At 43.1% G+C, this 22,410-nt stretch overlaps 1 protein-coding gene across 2 annotated transcripts in view; it reads right to left on the bottom strand.

The window, feature by feature from the left end:
* dgkh (diacylglycerol kinase, eta) overlaps positions 1 to 22,410 on the bottom strand; it is an 87,235-nt gene extending 64,825 nt beyond the window's left edge. The window contains exons 1-3 of one of the 2 annotated variants that reach the window (XM_049593730.1): positions 22,162 to 22,410; positions 20,748 to 20,912; positions 4,757 to 4,867 (exon numbers count right to left, since the gene is read on the bottom strand). In XM_049593730.1, the coding sequence (XP_049449687.1) occupies positions 4,757 to 4,867; positions 20,748 to 20,912; positions 22,162 to 22,209 (324 nt within the window). In that variant the 5' untranslated portion in view covers positions 22,210 to 22,410. Of the gene's footprint in view, positions 1 to 4,756; positions 4,868 to 20,747; positions 21,235 to 22,161 lie in introns of those variants that run through there. The other variant, XM_049593729.1, reaches the window with a different exon arrangement.

The raw sequence follows: 22,410 nt of genomic DNA, 5'->3' as shown, positions 1-22,410 counted from the left end.
AGTGTCGTCCAAGAGGGCCTGAGTATGAATGGCATGCCAACACAAACACTGCTCCCCCTGTTACGGCGCTCTTGGCTGCGATGCCATTGCGTCACGTGTGCGTATGTATGTCTCCCACTCATCGCGCAAGCAGCCCATCACACACACACACACACCCACTTGTATATGTGTGGGCACACACACTCAACTGACTTGAGGGAAGCTGTGATGAAAGCTGGCAGTGAATGGTGGACAAAGGCAAGCGTCCAGAACCTCTGCTACCCATAGATCCAGAGCTTAGCTCAGTGGCTGCATCTCAGCGACCTTGACGAGCCTCCTTTCCTACCTCCTCCAATCCCTCTCTCCATGTGGCTGTTACATGTTGTTTTACTGTTTCTTCTGCCTGTTAAAGAGCAGAATCCATAAATTCAATCTGTGGCTTGGTTATCGTTAAAGAGACAGTTCCGACATTTTTGAAGTGGGGCTGTATGAAGCACTTATCCATAGTCGGTGTATTCCCAATAGACCATGGCAATTGGCACACCCTCAGATTGGAGAAGCAGGTGGGGGTACCACCAAGGAAGTTAGCAATGCACTGCTGTGGACGGGGCCAGCAGCAACATGTATTTTAGCCACATAAAAAAATCAATATCAAATTAAGGCCTTCCATCCCATTTTCGGAGCGGAGTTAGTTGTGGTAGCGGTTGAAAACTTCCTCTGTTTAAATGGGACATCCTACAAGACCCTGATACGACGTCGGTATGTGAACAGATGCAACAAGTGTTGCCAGACACAGCAACTGTGCTGTCTTCTGCAGTGGTAATTTATTTTGCGTGGGCTACAGGCAGCCCTTTGTGGTTGTCAGGACACTCATGATTTGTTGACAACTTAAGTTTCATACTATTAATTGATCACAAAAGTCATCATATAAAAAATAGCACTGCTTCATTACCAGGCCACTAGCGGTGCTCTGTAGGGTAACATTAGCAACCAGTGCTCCTTCCCTGCCAGTCTGCACTGATGTTAGAGGAGTGGTAACAAGTGAATCAACTTTGCTGCTGAACTGCAGTTGAATTTCGGGCCTCGTATGCCATCATGGGGAGGTGCATGAACGTGGCACTGTCAAAATGGGGGACTGTCCTTCACAAATCAGCAATAACAATGTAACATTAGCTCGTTAGTTAGTTTGCAACTGATTCATCAGCTTCTGCATTCATCAGGTTTGGAGTATGCCTCTGAAAAAACTGTTTGGATGGCCGTGTTGCCCTCACACTTCACCCTACCCTTCAATCCCAACAAGAATCACGACACCCTACCCATGGACGTGAACGTGCAAAATGCATGGGGAGGGGCAAGACGTGTATTGAGCCTAAGTGCTCACTGTATTAAATCATTTTCACCGCTTTACCTTACCATCAGACAGCCCTTTCTGACGGGGAACTGAGGACGTTATATCACTCTTTTCAAAGCCACCACACTCCATTGACAAAAACCGTAATTTTAGGTTGCTGACCACGGGTGCTGCTCGTCTACTGCTGCATCTATCAGTTAGTTTGTTTGTATTATTATATGATTTTGGTGAATCCAAACTAATCTTTTAAAACATCAAAGTCACACAATAACACAAACAAATTAACTGATCGAGGCAGCAGTAGAACAGCAGCTCCTGTGTTCAGTGACCTAAAATTACTGTTTTTGTCAATGAAGTCTGGCTGTGAAGGGAGCACAGATATGCTTCACTTTCAGTTCAGTTCCCCATCAGAAAGGGCTCTCTGACAGCAAGGTAAAGTGGTGAATATTTGTAAATATATTGGTGGTGGTACTCCTGCCTGCTTATCCAAACTGGGAGCATGTCAATTGCCTTCTACTGGAAATACACTAACTATAAATACCACATACAGCCCCACTTCAAAAAATCGGAACTATCGTTTAAGTCGCTCATCAGGAAGGAGAGGAGAGTAGCTTTAGGACAAACTGCAGTGCTGAGATGTAGCCTCCCTGATGGATCAATGAGGAGGTCAGGCGTCCTAAGCACAGGGCAGCACAGCCAGCCAGGCCACCTCGGAGACACCAGAGTGGATGGACATGTGGAGAATGGGCACTTATCTATAGAGGCTAACGTCACTGCCTGGCCATGACAGAGAGAACTCACTCTGCTCCAGTCATAAATCATTACCATAACTCAGCCAAGAAAACAAACTATATTACTTCATTTATTTTTTCATTCTTCCAGCATGGCCAGCGGAGACTTAAAGCTGTGGGGAAGGAAAAGCAAAACACAGTGTAGAAGGAGGAAAGCCACGATCCCTGTAAAGGATGAGTTGACCAGGTAGTCCAGGGTGGCGTTACAGTCTGTGCACGTGTTTTGCTGCCCTTCCTGCAGTTATAGCCTTATTATATACAGTGCATTCATGTCATAGGGTAATAAAAAGGACATGCACCTCCTCCCAAAAGTTGAGATGAGTGGAAATTTATTTTGCATCTCATCTGTAAAACCTCAGGCCTCAATGATTCAAAATATTTTGCCATATGGCATGAATGCAGCACTATAACATATAGGTAAGCAGATATAGCCCTTGGCCCCTGGTCCCTGGCTGTGCTGTGCTGACCCGAATTCTCACTAGGCCTTCCTCAGATCCGCTGGCACCCAGAGGTGGCGGGGAGCGTTGTGCGCCTGCCCAGCACACGGACAGAACTCGCCAGCACACGCGACTCCTGGACACTCTGCGCAGCGCCCGCTCCTGCCAGCGTGCCACGGCGCTGCCAGACTAGCGCATACACACAGGCACACACACACACACACGTTTCAGACCAGGAAGGTAAGGTTAGGAGCACAGGGTCAACAGGTGTCAACAAGAGTAAGAAGTTAAAACAAAATTGTAGTTAGAGTTAAACAGAGGTGGACGTAAAGCTTATTTTTTGTTGAAAGAAGAGACTATTTATTGTGGTGGTGTTGAATCACTTTAAGTGATTAAGAAAGAAATAAAGGATCTGACCAAATGTGATCAAGAGATGATCAGTATCAGAAAGTATCAGGCTATAAGAGGCAAGCTACAGCCAGGAGCAGCTGGTTAGCTTAGCTTAGCACAAAGACTGGAAGCAGGGGAAACAGGTACCCTAACTAATTATGCCTACCAGCAGCACTAAAGCTCACTGAGGTCAGCACTTTAGTTTTTCCTGGTAGTTATCAGCAGCTATCACCAGTTACCAAAGAGTAGGTTCTTTGCAATTTCTATCTCTAGTAGCAGAAATACTGGATGGTGAAACAACTGCAATGTAGTGTGTCCTGTGTTGCTGGTAGCTGCAAAGCTCACTAAGAAAAACAGAAAGCAAACCAGTTGTCTTTGCAGCAGTGGTGCCAACAACAACACCATTTGGAAATACTTGGGGAGGACAAGATGAATAGTTGTCTGTTTTAACTTGGAAAAAAACAAACAAAACCTTTTTGATAAAACTTTTTTGAAGTGAAGTAGAGCAGGTAGGCTGCAAATCAAATAGGAAACCTATACAAGTGAGATATGAACAATCTCTCCATCTCTCCCTCTATCTTCTCTCTCATAGCATTAAAGATAAACATTACATAGGGTTAGGTTTGAAAAGGGGCAGAGAGACGGGGGATGACTCGAACCCACAGCTGCTGCAGAAAGGACTTTACCTTTGTACATGGGATGCATGCTCTACCCCCTGAGCTGCTGCACGCCCCACACATGAAAAATTAACATAGCTAATGTCAGCTAGCTAACTGCTTTTTCACCTTCAGTGCAACTTACTTCAATGTGCCTGTGGAGGTTAGAAGAAAAGTTTTTAAAGGCAGAAATCTCAGTGTTTTGCAGCACAGAGGGCGACTTATTATGTAAATGTTGTCTTTTAGATTTTGGTATTAAATGTGTGGACAGGGAGTGTCCCTGGAAGCTGCCTCTTGTTTTGAGTTTTGCTCCGTTGTCATCGCATCGTTTTCAAAAGATAGGTGGTGCTTCTTTTGGTTCCTGGCTGCTAGAAACTTGGCATCTGCAGTAGAAGTGCTCCCCGCACTCCCGCCCCCCTACACTGTTGTAAATGAGGTAAAAATGTCAAATGTAGTGAAGTAAAAAGTAGATTACTGACTCAAAAATATCCTTGAGTAAAAAGTAGAGGTGCAGTTTAAAAAAACATCAAAAGTGCTAGTTTGTTTAAAAAAAAAAAACTACTTTTTTTTTATCATGTGCGTTACTGTACTGACTTACTTATGCATTGGCTTTTGTATGGCAAACAAGATATAGCATATTATCTTATCTTTTATTTTTGTCCTTTGTATTTTCTTAAAATTGCCTCATTTAATTTGCTTGAATTCACATTGTTTTAAATCCAGGATCAACCGTGTAAAGCTCTTTGTAGCTTTGCTTTGAAAAGTGCTTTATAAATAAAGTTTATTATCATTATTATTATCAGTACTCAAAGAGCTTTAGAGATGCTGAGAGGTGGGTTTTGTTATCTTTGAACTGAGCCAGATTCACTGTTACCCCCGTGTCCAGTCTTTGTGCTAAGCTAAGCTAACCAGCTGCTGTCTTGGGCTACATATTTACCGCGCAGACACAACTGTGGTATCAATCTCATCTGACTCTCATCTCGCCAAAATGTAGAAATATTCCTTTAAGATGCTAGACAGACCCTTAGAGGACAGAAACTGAAGATCAAGAGTAAAAACTGAGTCAATACATAGAAAGAAGACATGAGAGCATTTATCCTGGTCACCTGTGGCTGTACGTGTGTTGCACAGGGACACACAAGGTTAACTTACCTTGGCATCTTTGGCGTAGTAGAGAGTTCGGCCTCTCAGTTTGAAGTAACGTTTTTTCCACCTCTGGAACGAGCTGGTCTGTTTGAGCAGCAGCCCCTCCTTTATACTCGTCTGGAGGGAGAAAAGACACAATCAAAATTAAAAACTGTCTCATGGTGTCATCAGAAAATAACACAAAGCTTCGGTGTTTCTCACAGACGCTGCATCTCGCCCTCAGACACACAACACCCTCTCGTTTTTATCTACAGGAAACTGTCAAGATAAAAAAGTGTGCACTGTTTACGTGTGTGTGAATCTGAGCGCCAATTTTATGCATGGGAGACAAGGAATAGGCCAAAGAGTGGAGAAGAAAGGAAACCCATTACACACACACACACACACACACACACACCACCCCTCATTTCTCCGAAGAGCTATAAACACACATCACTCTCACTCAACCCCTTCCCCTGGGCCGGGGGAGAGAACGACGTCGAAGGAGGGGGAGAAAGAAAGAAGAAAGAGGGGGGGGGGAGGGCGAGGACGGCATCCCATTGACTGCTTCTGCTGCCTCGGCCATCTGTTGAACTCAGAGGAACTCGACTAAACACAAATATGTCTTCCACCGTGCACGTTTGACGGTCTAAAAACAGACTCACGTTGTCATGTCATCGCTTCATGAATGTGAAGCGAAATCGAAGCATTTCATGGTCATTCTGAAATCAAGGCAGAGTAGGAGGAAGAGGAAAACACCATAGGGTGAGAGACGGAGATGTTGAGGTTAAGAGGGAACAGATCGGAAAGTTAAAATGGATTTGAAAAGTTTTTAAAAACCTAAAAGAGAGACGGAAGGACAGCGAAAGAAATAAGATCTTCCCGTCTCCTATGGAGCCAGTATGTGCTTGTTTGTGTCACATCAAATCAAACCGTCTCTCCATGTGCGACGCAGTACACACACTCATCATCATTACAACCACCATCATCTTGCACGCATTTACACACACACACACACACACACACACACACACCTTGGGCACACAGAGCAAATACAGCGAGACATGGAAAAGATAAAACACATACAAACACACACACACACAGATGGAAATGCTGCGTGGAGGAACATCATTCTCTCTGGGCACACAGAGGAGCGGTGGGGCGCACACACACACACACACACACACACACACACACACACATGTCGAGGCTATTTATAGCAGAGGAAGGCTGCTCTCTGAGGGAAGAATTACAAACAGACACAGAGGCCTGAAGCTGACATCCTGCCCACCAGCTGTGTCAACTTAAACACAGAAAACACTGCTGCAGAGTACTGGCTCACGGTGGATACACACTTTACTGTATACACACACACTGGCATGTCACAGCGGATGAAGCCGGCATATACAGAGCCATACTGGGAGATCACATAGATTATTACAAATGACGAAAAGTGGCTGCGAATGAACTTTTACCGCTGCACAAGAGGAGTGGTCGTAAAGGTTCAGGCCTCCACCCCTGTATGACAGAGGTGCATGGAATTACATCTGTGGTCCCCAAAACACTGAAACTCCATTCATATAAATTCAAGACAGGATTGTCAACTTGTTACGTGGTGCGGGGCGGATTCAAAGGTCTGGATCCACACAACAGCAACAAAAATCTTTCCAAAAATAGTTCCCCTGTTCAGAACAAACTGAAAACAGTTTTCATGACCACTGAAATGATTCACTTTGGATCGTTTAATAACTGTTTCAGTCGTGCACTAAAGGTTAAGTTTGGTATTTCTCAACCTATTTTTACACGCTTTTGTGTCTTAGTGACTAATGGATACAACAGTTTTTGAAATCTGTCCAGTATTAAGAAAGAACGCTGCAGCCAGTGAAACAGGCTACAATATAACAACACAGAGCATTCATGCATTGTTAATTTTCATCCAATGAAAGTGCTTGTTTTGCCACTGACAGGCTCAGATTGTTATTTAAGTGTCAGACAACACTGTGGAGAGGATCCCTACAGAGATAGACCCTATTGTTTAAAGTTAGATCCTTTTTGTTTAACCGGAAACAGCCCCAAAATCGCTATCGCCAAACCTACCAGACCCAATTTAAATAAACAGTCATTTTAATATTGTAAAACACACTTCAGTCAAAGTCCACAGAAAAAAATAAAACTCACAAAAATAGTCGTAGTTCATGTACCCACTGCTCCAAAAATCACCAACTCTGGTTTAGGTTGAAATAAACCCTTAAATCAGCCAGTCTGATATGAAAACATGCTGGATCTATTTATACTAAAATCACTGATTATCTAAATGGAATCTGGTGGCGATTTTGGAGCTTGTTCTGGTTTAAACAAAGAGGATCTTGTTCTTTCACAAAAAGGTACATCTCTGAAGGGATCCTTTCCATAATTCTGTAAGATGCTTAGAATAACAATTTGAGCCTGTCAGTAGCAAAACACAAGCACTTTCAGTGGTCGTAAATTGACAAAGCAAACATGCCTGTCTTGCTAAGTACTATTTTAACGTGGAAACGTGGAAAAAAGGGTCCAGGTTTGAAACTACCAAACTTACCCTTTAAGCAAAAAGACATCAAAGACATCAACTTTGGCTCAAGAAAAAAGTAATGGCTGTGTTTCACTAGTTTTTTGACATTTTATAGACATAACAATTAAAGCAGCTGTGCAGAACTTTTTACCATTTATAAAACTGCCCCTAGTTCGTATCACCCCCCTTGAAGATCCGCATATTTATTTGAACCCAACAGCAACAAAAGAGCCTTTCTCTATATGGCTATTTAGCGTAGCCTCGGTCGGGTCGGACAGAGCGGAAGTCAGCAAACCAGAACACAGCACCCGGACGCGGAAGTAAGTCTGCACGTCCGCAGCAATTAAACCACAGAAGAAGAAGGAGTGTTCTTCGAGTAAGCGGTACGCCGCGGGCAGTTTTACCAGATGTATCTATAAGGACTTAGATCTTATATTTAGAGAATATACCGCAACTTGTTAGACGTTGTTTCACTTCAATAAATGACGACATAGAAGTTATAAGCAAGCTAAATGTAACGTTAGCTGATGTGAACCGCGTTTGTCTAGTAACGTTACAACAAACGCCACAAAATTATCTACGACTGTGACCATGAACACAAATACACAGCAGGCAGTTGTCCTCAGTTTATAAGAAATTCAGAGCTACACCAGAACATTTATGATTTTCCTATCGCTCTCCAAAACAAATGCACGTGGTAATTGCTGGTTGCAGTCGAGATTTTGCGAATGAGGCCGAATGCCGGCTGCAGTCGGAATTGTACGACACCGGGCTGTGGGTGTCATACCACTTCGACCAAAGGGGGCGCTATAATCAACAAAAACGTAAAGTTCCGCACAGCTGCTTTAACTGAGAAAATAGGGTAACTGATAGATTAATCTATTGTGTGAAAAATGTTAGTTGTGGCCTGAGTTACTATATTGTTTTTATTTGCGGGGGAAAAAAAGTTCTGATGACCTCTGTTCACAGTGAGATAGAGCAGCAATGATTAATTGATCTAATTACTTGTCAACTATTAAATTAATCACTGCCTAATTTGATGTAATTTAAAAAATAAAAAAAGTCAAAATTCTCTGATCCCAGTTTAGTAAATATGAATATTTTCTGGTTTCTTTACTCCTCTATGACAGTAAACTGAATATCTTTGGGTTGTGGACAAAACAAAACATTTGAGTACGACACCCTGGGCTTTTGGAAACGCTGACTGACAACAATCCATCCATTTTCATCCGCTTATCCTGGGCAGCAGGCCGAGCAAAGCATCCCAAACATCTCTCTGCCTAGCAACACTTTGCAGCTCTTCCTAGGGGACCCCAGGGCGTCCCGGGCCAGATGAGATTTGTAATCCCTCCAGTGTGTTCTGGACACTGGAACATTTTTTTTTAACAATTTTCAGTCAAACTACTAATAAAGAATATAATTGACAATAAAATAATCTTTGCTGCAGCCCTACAGTGAGATCTCTGGATTATCCTCAGTGCTGACATTGTTTGCGTAAAGAGATACTGATGTGAATTTACTTTAAATCTAATGTTTAATTCTGTGACCAACAAAGAAGAAATTACAGTCGGATTAACTGTAGTGGGGCGGCTGCAGAAAATCTCAAAATCTGGACGAATTGCACTAAATAAAGATCATCCGCTAAATACCACTAGAGGTAAGAGAAGAGTGATTCTCAAGAGGAGCAGTGCTGCACTTTCATAAAGTTGGGGATTTACAAGAGAGGGATTTAAAAGAAAAAGTCAAAATCAAAGCAGCAGAGGCCAATATCTCTCTCTCTCTCTCTCTCTCTCTCTCTCTCTCTCTCAGTCTGTGGTACAAGTCAAGCTTAATGCAAGGTGTTAGCATTTTTGTTTTTTGGACCCTTCCATTCCAGTTTGTAACACACACACAACCCAATAAAAAATGTGTAGTGTCCAAGCAAATGCTGATTAATGAAGTGATGTTCCTTCTGTAATTTTCTTGCTACCTCCAAAGCTATAGAAATGTTTTACTGTACCTCTCTTCACAGTCTGAGTAACGACTCTGTCATATTAAAGTGAAAGAAGTGGACTGCCTCTTTAAAAGGTGAACCACTCCTTAATAGAATTTGAGTGGGCCCATCTAAAAAATAAGGACTACTTTAAGTTCACTATAATAAAGAAATTAGGATTCAAAGTTCGGCCTGAATCAACACAAACCTTCCTGTAAAGTTCACTGTCTGTCTGGACAGAGACGATGACTGAGGGGAAAAAACACAACAGGAAGAGGACGCTCTGCGAATTCTCTGACACAGCTGTCTACCTACGTTAATGCCCCTCTTCCCTTTCCGTGGGTACGTCCTGAAGACCAAATTCCTGCCGTGGATTAAGGTGAAATACCTGAATTCTGACTGCCCTATAAGGACTGAGCTGCTCGCCTGCAAATACAATCAAAGTGGGACTGAAATTCAGCAGCATGGCAGATGAAGTCATCTCCTCATTTAAACACAAGAGTGTGTTTTAGGATATCATGAGCAGCTTTTGAGCAACATCACTACTTAAAGGGTAAATTTGGAATTTCTCAACCTGGACCCTATTTTCTGGTGTTTTTTTTGTGTCTAATGACTAATGGAACTGAAACTGGTGAACGTGTTCTCATCCCATCTTGTCATATATCGCCATTTTGTTAGTGGATTTTCACGTCTACATATGACACACCGAGTCTCCTGTTAATACTCTCAGACGCTGTGTTAGTTTACATTTCTTGAATGCATGTCACTTTTCAAAATACACTTCTATCCTCACAGGAAACTTGCAGTGTTGTAATTACATTTATTTCCTTGTGCAAAAAAAGCATGTGGTTAGGTTTAGAAAAAACACCATACTTTGGCTCAACATTCACGTAAACAGCGGGCTTTAGGGTAAAGTCCAGGGTTTGCTGGACACATCCACCTCCGCTTCTGCCTGCCCTATGGGGCCTTTCCAGTTCCATAATGTTGTTAGCGGCAGCGTTTCAAATTGACGCCGCTCGGTGGCGCATCATCCCGCCTTTTTGCATCAGAGGCTGAGGCTGAAATCACTGACAAAGCGCCGGTATTTGACAACTTGGGAATTAGAACAGGCTGAACTGGTCCAGTATTTAGGAGACTGAGGTGAAACAGGCTCCAGTGTCACCACTCAGGGCGTTTGTGCATCCACTTAAAGTGTTTGTTTGCCACTGACAGGATCAAATTGTTATTTTAAGTGTCTGACAAGAGTCTGAAAAGATTCCCACAGAGGTAGACCTTTGTGTTGAAGACTAAGATCCAGAAACAGCCCCAACATTGCCATCACCAACCTTATCAGACTCCATTTAAATAAGCGTGTATAGAGGCAGCATATTTTCACATCTAACTGTGTGAATTAAGGATTTATTTCAACCAAACCAGAGCTGGAGTTTGTTGGAACAGTAGAAAGATGAACCAAGACGACAGCTGTGAGTTTTATTTTGTTTCTGTTGACTTTGAATGAAGTGTGTTTTTTGAGGATAAAATTACTGATAATTTAAATGGAGTCTGGTGGGTTTCTGGTGAAACAAAAAGGATCCTACTCTTTTAAAAAAAAAAAAAAAAAGGTGTATCTCTGTAGGGATCCTTTCCATAAATTGTCAGACACTTAGAATAATATTCTGAGCCTGTCAGTGGTTAAAACAAGCACTTTTAGTGGACATAAATTGAAGTTGTGAACATGCCCTGAGTGCTTCCATTGCAGCCTGTCTCATTGCTGCAATCTGTGAATCGCACTCAATACTGGACCGATTTAAAGAAATGTTGTTCCCATTAGTCACTTAGACACAAAAACATGGGGAAATAGGGAGCAGGTTGAACAATACCGAACCAACAGCAGAGTGTCGTTAATGGTTCTTCCCTGCAATGCCACTCTTCTCCTGACATGCCAACAGCATAGTAGGTGGTGTGATCATTTATTCAGACAGCTAATCCAACCAGAAGAGCAGGAGCACAGTGCTGACTGAGAATTAAATGAACACCTCGTGACTGATTGAGACAAACACACACAGACTGCTGCACACTCCGAGCTGGGGAGTTGCATCACCACACAGCAGAGTATGAGCTGGACTAGTATTGACACTCCCAATGTATATTTTTATCCTTGGGAAATCACACTGTTACCACACACACAGTGCACAGTGGCTGCTTTGTGTTTCACGTCATCTTCAGTAAGCTGACAGACATTCCTCACAACCTTGTTTGGAACGACACAGACTGCATCTCGTGGAGGTCAAGCTTTTAATAGCCGGAGATTTTGTCTTAATGTCTCGGGAGAAACTTTCAGACTCTGAGCCACAGAGGCCACAAAGTGGAACTTTAATCATCTCCACCCAGCTGGAGCAGCACAAGTGACTTTGCTCTAGTTGGATGTTCTATTTTCTCTTTTGTCCCTCCTTGGCCTCCATAGTTCCTTTCCTTGTCTTCATCTCCTTCCTGTTGCCAAGTAGGCCAGAAGTGATCTATAAATAGTTCCCTCTGCCTGCCTCTGTGCGCTGCTCCTCTCTGCTGCTAAATTGTGAGACATAGAGTGAGTCCTGTGCCAGAGAGACATGAGTAACCTGAGCACCATGTACCTTACACCCACACTCTGCCCGGGCCACCGACAGGGTGACACACACACACACGGACTTAAACAGCACACACACACAGGCTTATACAATGGACAAAGGCCCAGGCAGTTCAAATGAGTCCAGCAGCTGTGGTTGGTGGATAAGAGCAGAGCAGGAGTTCCCTGGAAGGTTAAATGAAGAGAGCAGAGCAGGCCGACGTCCTGTCTTTGACGATACGCAGACAAACAGTCAGTCAGACTGCTCACTCACAGAGCCACTTCATGCAGGACCTCGACATCATATACTAACGCTATAGCCTCTCTCTGTCTGACTTTATAGCTCCAGTGTGTCCTAAACCAATTAGCAGTCCCTTCTGGGCCTCAGAGAGGTTTCTATCTAATTAATCTGATAAAAATGCTTGCCTTTCCACCTCCTCGTCTGGTTTGCTTAATTGTTTCATAAGTGTTTTAAAGAAAGGTTAAAGTTTCTTAAAATGACAGTCCTCAGAAGGCTCCTAATTTAGTCCTGAAAACTGGGGTTGGGAGTTGTAGTGATCCACTTCACACACAACTGTTCTTGGGATCAAATGAAATCATGATTAAAACCTCCAAATTTGTGAAACAGGAACATGAAATTCACTTTCTGACTCACCCACTGAGGGGACTAGTGAATGAAAACATGTAGCTCCTGTCACCCTCCACAGGGTATCTCCAAAAGTGTAAAACAGACTGTGGGACTCATTTCCACTTCTTTTAGGAAGCAGTCTGATTGCTCCATACTGGAGTCACACAGCTCGTGAGTAGTGTGGGATCTTTATGATTACATAAGAAAGGATCCAGAGCTGTTCTTACAGATTTCCTAACACTTATTTTTTAAATCTTATTTTGAGTCAGAGGACAAGATACTTCACATTTTGCGATACTGTCATTGTCAATACTTTTGTTGTCTTTTTTCCCCTTTTGTCTTTCACTCTTTTCTATTTTATTAAAATTAAATTTTATTTTATCTATTTTTATATATTTTTCATTATTATAATTATTATTTGAATTATGTTTTACAGCCATATTTTACCTCTCTATGTTATTTTACATAAGACATCCGTTTTTCTGTTATATGTACGTATGTGGAGAGATTTGACCGCTTATACCTTATAATTGTTGTGTTTTCACATGACGGATTTGTTTTGGAATACTGTCAGCCTTGTGTTCTGAAAATAATACAAATATGTAAAAGACAATTAAATAAATAAAAATTTAAAAAATCCAACAACCAAGCATATTATCGACCGGCCAAAATAATGGCAGCGACTGGTGGCTACTTTTATTTTATTTTATTTTATTTTAAACATGCATATTTTAACTGGCCATAATGTACACATACTGGGTATGACTTCAGTATTTAATCATTTTAAAACGCTGTGGTAAAACAACTTGAAAGTGATCGCAGAGCTACTTTGGGACCTGTTGAACAGGAATAGTTTGGGTTCTGCTGATTATAACTTGATCTAATCTTAAACCAGAGTTTTTAAAATCTGCCTGTGCATAAATTAATGAGATGTTGTTGTGATTTTACATTTAGCTATTAAAAATGCTGTGGTGAAAGAACAACAAGGTAATGACAGATGTAATTCAAAAAAGGAAAAGAAGTTTACAAGGTGCACTTGAATGCACCATGGCTGCTGCTAATGTCAAACTCCTCTCCAACACAGACAGACAGCAGAGGACAGATGCCTCGGGACCATCAATGAGTCGCAGCACAGTTTTGGTACAAACATTTACCCTCCAGTGTGGCCGATGGTTTTCTGAGATTTCCTCGCCAAACACAAAATCGACATGCATTTGGTGCTTGGTAGGTGATAATTTCAGACCCTGGCTGCAACTAATGGTTATCTTAATTATTGATGAAACTGTTGATTATCTTCTTGATTAACTGTATTCGTCGTTTAGTCTAAAATGGCAGAAAATAGTAAAAATTGTCACTCACAGTGCCCTAATTGTCATCTCCAAGAGTCTTACTTTGTCTTAATCCAAAATGATCAATCAGTTACTAAAACACTTGCAAAAAAAATTCTATTCACAGACAAAGTTACAGCTTTAGACATGAATATTATTCAAAGGCTTTTTTTATTGCAGAGTTGCTCTTAATTTTATTTATTCTTGCTGCAGCTCAAACGGGAACTCCTTCATCTTGTCCATGACTGTCTGACTAACGCTCGCTAGGTACTAAATCTGTCCTCTGTTTACGGATGTTTATGGATTACTCAGTTTAATCCGAACAAAAACTGAAGTGTGTGGTTTTTACGAGGAGTTATGTTCCTATTTCTTGGCCAGATGCAGTGACTTACTGGAGTCTTGTGGTCACTGTGAGGTTGCCACAGGCAACCAGCGGAGACTCCAACAAGTCAGTGTGTGGATTTAAAGGGACAGTTCGCCCCATAATCAAAATTACATATTTTTCCTCTTACCTGTGGTGCTGTTTATCAGTGTGGATAGTCTTGGTGTGAGTTGCTGAGTGTTGGAGATATCAGCTGTAGAGATGTCTGACTTCTCTCTAGTATAATGGAACTAGATGGCACTCGGCTTGTGGTGCTCACACCAAAACTATTTATACTGCTTAACAGCTCTACAGGTAAGAGACAAAATATGTGTTTTTGTTTTTGGGGGTGAACTGTCCCTTTAACAAACAAGATAAGCTGGGAGGTGGATTTTATTAACTTATGGCAAAGCAATACTGACTGTTTTCCGCTGTTTCCAGTCTTTATGCTCGGCTAATAAGCGTCAGGATGTAGCCTCATATTAAACGGACAGATATGAGAGCAAGAAAGCAAAAACGTGCATTTGCCAAAATGTGGAACTATGTCTTTAACAAACAGGGGGAAGTTAACGACTCAGCGTTATGGAATGAAAACCAAAAGCTCTGAATCCCAAATATAAAGCCTCCACTAATGCTGCTGCTGCTGAAGGAATGCATGCCAGCGTGACTTCCCTCTTAGGACTTTGAGAAACACCGTATCTCTCATCTCGTTCTGCCCTGCCAATATTGCGACTTCCTCTTCATACAGTAGCAGCGTCTCACAGGACCCTTCACATGCATACGTATTCATGCACGTGCATCCACTACATGTGCACACATACAGAAAGTGAGATATCTCAGCTTGCCAGAGGAAAACCAACCTCTGTCTGGCAATTTCAACTCATGACTGATAAGACTAAACTGCTGTGACTGTAATTGGTCAGCCCATATCGAAGACTGCTCACTTATCTGCCTGGATGCTGACGGGCTGCTGAGAGAAGCCCACTGTCCGTGCAGTTAGGCCTTGTTATACCTCCATTACCCACTCATTTGTCATTCCTGAGTTAGACTGAAGGAGCCTGTGCATCCAGAACAATCAACTCTTTTAGAGCCCAGTGCTGAATCTTTAAATTTCCTCCTCGCTCCCCCCTCTCCTGTTGCTGTGTATTGTCCTCTGTGTTGGGTGTAATTGTAACTCTGTACCCTTCCTCCTCTAACTCCCACCACATGCTAAAACTTCACCACAGTGATGGGAAAATTACAATCCAGTCGTTGGGAAGGGGTTATTCCACTGTCTGTGATCTCCTTTGTGATAGTGGACCACATACATGGGTATTTATACATGTGTCAAGTGGGTGCAGAGGATGTTAAGTGATGTTGTTGAGGCCAGCAATTTACACACAATTACCTCCGTTAGATTCAGCTACAGCTTTGGACAGAAAGAGACACAACTCTGCATTGCTTCAGTGCCACATTTGGGTATAGTGTGCACAGTTACTCTCTGCAAGTGTGTGTCGAACACATCTCCACTTCTGCAACATGTTTCCCTTATCTACAGCATGACCTATCATCGTGTGGTCATTTCTTGTTAAAGGGATCAGTCAGATTGTTTTAAGTGGGATTGTGTGAGGAGCTTATTTATAGTCAGTGTATTACATGCAGTCGATGTCAGTCCGCACCCCCAGAAGCTAAGCAATGTGCTGCTGTGGACAGGGTCAGCAATGAAACATATTTTGGCCACCCTAAAAAGTCTCACCTCAACAATCAATATCAGTTTAAGTGTACGCTATATTGAGAGCATTTTCACTGCTTCACCTTTCTGCCACGTCTCTGCTCTTGTCAAAGTCACCAGACTCCATTGACAAAAACAGTAATTTTAGCTCACTTAAAAAACGGGAGCTGCTGGTCGACCACTGCTTTGATATGTTATTTTGTTACAGTTAATGTGGGACTTCAGTGAATCCGACATAACCCCTTTGAATGCCAAAGTCACACAAGAACTCAAACAAAGATGATGACGGCAGTGGTAGACCAGCAGCTCCTGTGTTCAAGGATGTTAAATTGCTGATTTTCTCAATGGAGTCTGGCTTTGAAGAGAGGACTTTAACGGCTTATGTGCCCCGTTGGAAATCACTGTGTGATGGAAAGGTACAGTAGTGAAAATACACTTAAACTGATATTGATTTTTTTGGGTGGCTAAAATACATTTTATTGCTGACCCCTCCACAGCAGTAAAGTGCTTAGCTTCTGTGGTGGTCCTCCTGCCTGCTTCTCCAAAGTGGTGGTGTGCCGACCCACAACTGTAAGACTATCTATGGATAAGTACCTCATGCAACTCTGCTTCAAACAATCTGAACGATCCCTTTAAAGTATAGTCTCAGTACAATCTTCCAGAAAGGAGGAACTTGTGTTTGCCTACGCTTTCTCAAAAGGAAGTACAAGTCATCTGAGTGGGCAGAAACCACAATACTCAGAGGAAAACTTTGAGAGCTTGTTTCTCCCTCTTATGCCTACCTATTTGAGTGTCTTCCATGTGGAAATATGAGCAAAGTAAATGAAACGGGCAAAAATCAGTTTGTTGAAGCAATGCTGCCACTGTAGCGAGGTTGCTCTTGCAAAATACGCAGTATATCTCATAAGACTTCCTGGCTACAGATTAAATAAACAAAAAAATAGCCACCAATTGACACAATCTGATCCCAGGAGTATTTTATCCCAATAGTCATTCTTGCTTCCCATAAACACAAGTCACAGCGTGTCACTTCTTCTGATGCATGGGACCGCAGATGAATTTTCTCAACAATCTAAACCCCACTGAAGTCAGCATCTACCTAACGTGGGTTATTCTGTGTTGGGCGTGCAGAGCTTCCCCAGCCCCCTGTGCAGCAGCAGCAGCAGCAGCAGCAGCAGCAGTGTGCCATTAGCTCTGCTTTCAATCACACCGCTACAGTATTAGTCACAAGTTTATAAGCCCTCCTCAGCTGCAACAGCACACCCTGAAAAGACAGAGAGGGGGCTGAGAGTGGAGCTGACAGCAGAGAAGAGGCGATGAAAAGACTGTTATTCAAACTCACATATTTGAGCGTCACGTAGTCAGATTCACCAGTTATTTTCGGGTGTTTTTTATTGTAATTAGCTGAAACATATTCACAACAATATATTTGAGACAAAGAGAGAAATGACAGTATTTGATGCCCGTATGATGGAGTATCAAATTCCCTCTCTGTGCGGTCAAACTCCATTACTCTGTCCGACAAGAGGAGAACATCAGGCAGGATAAATGATACCCGATATCTCATTTCTGCTTCAGCCAACACTTCAACAACAACAACAACAACTTTTTACTGCTGCCAATATATTGACTTGCCATGATGGGTTCGTAAGTGGCTATCAACTATGGGAGGTTAGCTACAAATAGCCGTGATGATTTCAGTTGCATCCTGTACAGTAGCTGCCAGGGGAAGAGACGGAGGACAGGGCCGAAGTTACAGACTTCTGTCAGGAGTTAAGACTTTCACTGCGGTCAATATCCATGTTAAATCTGTTCAATAATTTTGATATTCATAAAATACTCCTGCACAATTTCAAGTAAACCACCAGACCACAATGGCTATTTTTGTTTAATTTCTCCTACAAAAAAATGCTTTCAAAGCTGCGTTAAATTAGATGTTTCTGCGAACTTGCTGTCTTGTCCCTCTCACTCCTCGCCTGCTTTTATCTACTGACATTCATCTTAAACTTTTCCCAAAACTAAATGGAAACACAGAGAGGGTAAAGCTGAGAAGACAGTCGATGAGACCTCCTCTGGTATACGTGCCCCTCCAGCCAAACCAGCTGTCTTGCAGGCAGCACTGCCACAGAGTTGGCCAATAAGGGACGAAAGCTGTGGTTGTCTGTGGCAACCAAAGAACCACAGAGATAGTGGACGGAGAGGGATGGACACAGACAATGTGATGGCCGAGCGTACACATACATGCATGTGCACACACACACATGCACACACAGTCCAGAGCTGAGCAAACAACCCAGTGGAACAACACTCAGTGAGTCAGTGCCTGCATGATCCATTAGTAACTCTCAGCATACACACACTCGCAGAAAAAACCCACTGACCCACACGACAACAACTCGGAGACCTTTGTTAGCACGATGTCAGAGCGCCAAACACACTGATACAATTACAGCAGGAGTGCGTTACACTAGTGTGATAGCAGCATTAAGCAGTGTGACATGTAGCCTGCTGTATATAGTCTGGCAGGACAGATTAAGTCCATCTGGGCTCTCTGCCAGCCACGCAACTCACATCCCTTTAGTATATCGTTGGTTACTGCACTCACAGTGTGCTTATCACGACTCAAATCAACATGACTTTTATCCACTTTTAAAACTCCTGCTGCAACTTCTGAGGCGACAGGTGAGTTAAAAAAAAAAACCCATGCATGGAAAAATCAACTTGCAATCAGTCAACAAACATCAGCTGATGAGGGACGGTCATCAGCTGGATCTGTGTTTACACTTACACTGTGTATTATATCAGCCTTAAGACCAGGGGTAATCAACTTGCTCTGCCTGTCAGACACTTTTACAAGGTGACAGGAGCCAGTCAGCAGCACTGCACATGTACGCAGGGGCGTTTCTAGGATTTGAGAACACTTGGGGCTCAGCCCAGACCTCTGTCTGAGCTCTATTTTGATGCTTTGTTTTGCACCCTAGCACCTTAAGCTGCTTTCAAACCATCGTGCAGCAACTCGCCACTTGCTGTCACTTCAGTGAAGGGAGGGCAGCAGAGGGGAAATGGTTTTGAACATGATGGCAGGAGTATGAAGCGGTTAGCGCCCACTTGAAGGCACACAGATTTTGCTCTTCATTCACTTCATCGTGTTGAACTTCTAGTGGTAGCCACCTGGCTTTGGCCGATCAAATAGAAGGGGGTGGACATGTTGTACAGTTGTACAATAGTGCTAGCGACTTATAAGGCCTGCAATAACACTCCCACCAAACTCCAGATGATCTAGCTTGCACTTCCAATGATCACCAAAGCATCTACCCATCATCACGTACCGACAGCAGATGCTTTTAAAAACACTTTGCCTTTTTGGGGAATGGCAGTTGCAGGATGGCAGTTGCCAGGGTTGACACCACACGATGGAGCTGAACACTCTTGACGAAGGTCCAGGAGGATCAAAATGTTAGTGTCACTAATAAATTGTGAAGCTGAGCAAGAGCAGTGTGCAGGATTTTCAGTTCAAAGAGATATTTTCCAAGGCACCTGCATCTGAGACAGCTGAATGTGGAAATACCTTTCTTCAAACCAAGTGATGGTATAAAAGCAGCTTAAAGTATATTAAAAGCACAAAAAAACTCTGAATTAGAAAATGGCTGGGGGTCCACCTGGCACTCTATCAGGAGCCAGATTTAGCCTCCAGGCTGCAAGATGAGTATCACTGCTTTAGACTCTGAGTACAACATATCAATACTGTAACTGTCAATTGAAGGAAAACCAGTCTACAACTATGGTTAAAGTATCAAACATTTCCTGGTTTTGCTTGCTTTTCTGTTCTGTTCTAAACTTAATATATTTTAATTTTGGTCAGACAAACAATTCATATTATCTCCACATCAGGCTCCGGTCACTTCTGACTGATGTTTGTCATTTTTTCCACAATTTCTGAGCAAAAATGTTCATAAATATGCTGAAAAAGTGACAATTAATCATAAATTCAGTGTAATGTTAGTTGCAGCCGTGCAGCATTTCCTCTAAGTAGCACTGCACTCACTGCTAGGGGGTGTATTTGCATATGAAAGGTATGGCCAGACATTCTCATGCCCCAAGTCTCTAAATATACCCCATGCTGAATAATGTAGATGGGGCGGAGTGGGGCAGTCAATAATTAAGTGGATCCATTGGTGTGGGAGGACGGCACTCATTTGCAGTGTCAAAGATAAGTGGGCCAAGAAAGCTTGGGTGTCACAGACAGCATCCTCTTACTGAGTCCTGCAGGTTAAACGTGGGGAGGCAGCAGGCGTTAAACTCTGTTTCATCTGTGAATCACACACATATTATAGTAGTTATTATCTGAGCTGATTAAATCTCCCTTTTATACTGCTGTCATGTCAGTCTGAGAGCACAGTTAAGCTGCACCAAGAGAGGAGGAAACACTGTGTGCTAGTGTGTTTTCTTGAAATAAATCAGAGGAGCTGTACCTTTACTGAGGTTGTAGTACTTTGTAGCTGCACACTTTAACTCACTGGGATCAGTGGCAACAGGTTTTGGTAAGTTTTGTGAAGTTGTAATTATTTTCTGTTTTGCACTCCTGCAGAAAAGGTCTTGTTTTTATGTAATCCCAAGCAACATCTGAATAAAAAGATAAAGTGACGCGCTGTTAATCAGTCAGCAAGAGGTTTGCAGTCCTGCGTGCGTAAGTCTGCATGGCAAAGCATAAACTACCAACACTGAGTGGCCACTGTGCTTCACTGCTTCCTCAGACATCATTACAGGCAGCACACATCTCCATTGAGCGGCCCAGCCAGCAGGTTGTTGGTCAGACAAACACAGAGCTCCAAACTCACACAGCCATATTCAGTCAGCCACAGACGCACAAAGAGACCGAGGTGTCTTACCTTGCTCCTGATCTGTCCTGAGGTGGACACTTTCCGGATGAGTTTCTGCGGGCCTTCCTGCTCTGCCTCGCTGTCAGAGGACTCTTCCGCGGCGCCGGAGCCGGCGACAGCCCCCACCACATGGGCATGGATCCCCGCCGCGGACGCCGGCCCTTTCTCCGGCTCCTGTCGAGGGGAGAGATAAACCCAGTCGGGGTTAGCCTTCGCCCGCTCCGCCGCTCCCTTCCTCTCCCTCTCCTGGAGGCGAGAGCTGCTCAGCGGCTGGGACGCGTCTCTCCTCGCTGTCATCTCTCTCTGTCTCTATGATAATAAAGACGGCTGTGTTTTCTGGAGTGTGTGTGGGCTGGTGAACGCATAGGGGATGTAGCATGTCGCGGCACAGTGGGGATGGGCTCCAAAGCATGTATATATAACCCCCACCCTCCCCACCTCTCCCCGGTCCCTGCTCGGCTGATGTTTGTGGCTTCAGCCAGCACGGCCAGTCCAGACTGAGGCTAGAGACCGCCTCATCCCCTCCGTTAACCGGTGGACATGTCCGTGGCATGGCAGACCCTAGCGGCTGTTTCACACACAAACACTGCAACCGAGAGCTGCCACGGAAACACAAGCTACTCTGATTTATTTTAAATCAACTCTGATGCTCAATTACTGTATTAAAAATAATAAATATCACCATAAATCATTATTATTGAATATAATATATAAACAATTTCCTGTATATTATTCTCAGCTAATCTATTATATGTTAATTAAACATGTAATTTATGCTGTAGCCTTCTGAACTCGTCTGATTTATTTTATTACAAATGTAAAATTTCCTTATGATTGTAGTTTTACAGCTGACTGTGTCTGCTGCTTCAGATGCAGCTGAATGAATGCATTAATTTGCCATGACAGAGTTAAATTAAATTTCACGCAGTGGCCAGGATTGGATTCCTCAAGGAGGAATATCTGAGACACAAAAACCTCCCCTCGGTTTGGAGAAGTGGAGCGAAGTCTCCGCGCTCTTTCATCTGGGAATAAACGCGAAGTATCGTCCTTAAAATCCAAGGAATCCAAATACGCGTCAGTTCTCTACAGACACTTACACATTTTAATACTTTCACTTTGTTTTTACCAGAACCAAAACTCAAAGAAATTGTAACCTTCTGAAATACCATTTAAACTGTCTTTAGAAGTGTAGCCCACTGTACAAATGCCGACAATAAAAGGAAAGCTTCACGAGCACGCGGCTATAAAAGAGGATGAAACACCTCCAAAGTTTGACATCAAGTCAGTATAAAGGTTAATAAACCCACGAGTGTTTGATAATCAGAGGTCTGGTTGGTTTTTCTGTGGAGAAACTGAGCAGACTCCTCGTAGTAAAATGGAGCGATTAAGGAAGAAAAAGTCTCCAGTGTTGGATGTTACTAACCAGTTCCTCCCAGGCAGGGCTGCGGGTGTAATGGTAGACATCCTCCATAGTCCCAGACCTCTGTGTCCGCTCCGGGGAGAAAAGAAACGAGTCAGGGAAAGGTGGAGGGATTCACAACCTGCCTCGCTGCCTTTACGCCACTCATATGCGCACTGAATAGATGGGATTTAATTCTCCGCGTCGTCCCTCCACTACCACCACACACACCACCACACCACACCACTCCACCTCCTCCTCCTCCTCCTCCAC

Source organism: Epinephelus fuscoguttatus, linkage group LG13, assembly GCF_011397635.1.
Source record: "Epinephelus fuscoguttatus linkage group LG13, E.fuscoguttatus.final_Chr_v1".
In the NCBI taxonomy this organism is placed as follows: Eukaryota; Metazoa; Chordata; class Actinopteri; order Perciformes; family Serranidae; genus Epinephelus; species Epinephelus fuscoguttatus.
The sequence above is the reverse complement of the archived record's forward strand: the minus strand, read 5'-3'. Positions and strand labels throughout refer to the sequence as shown.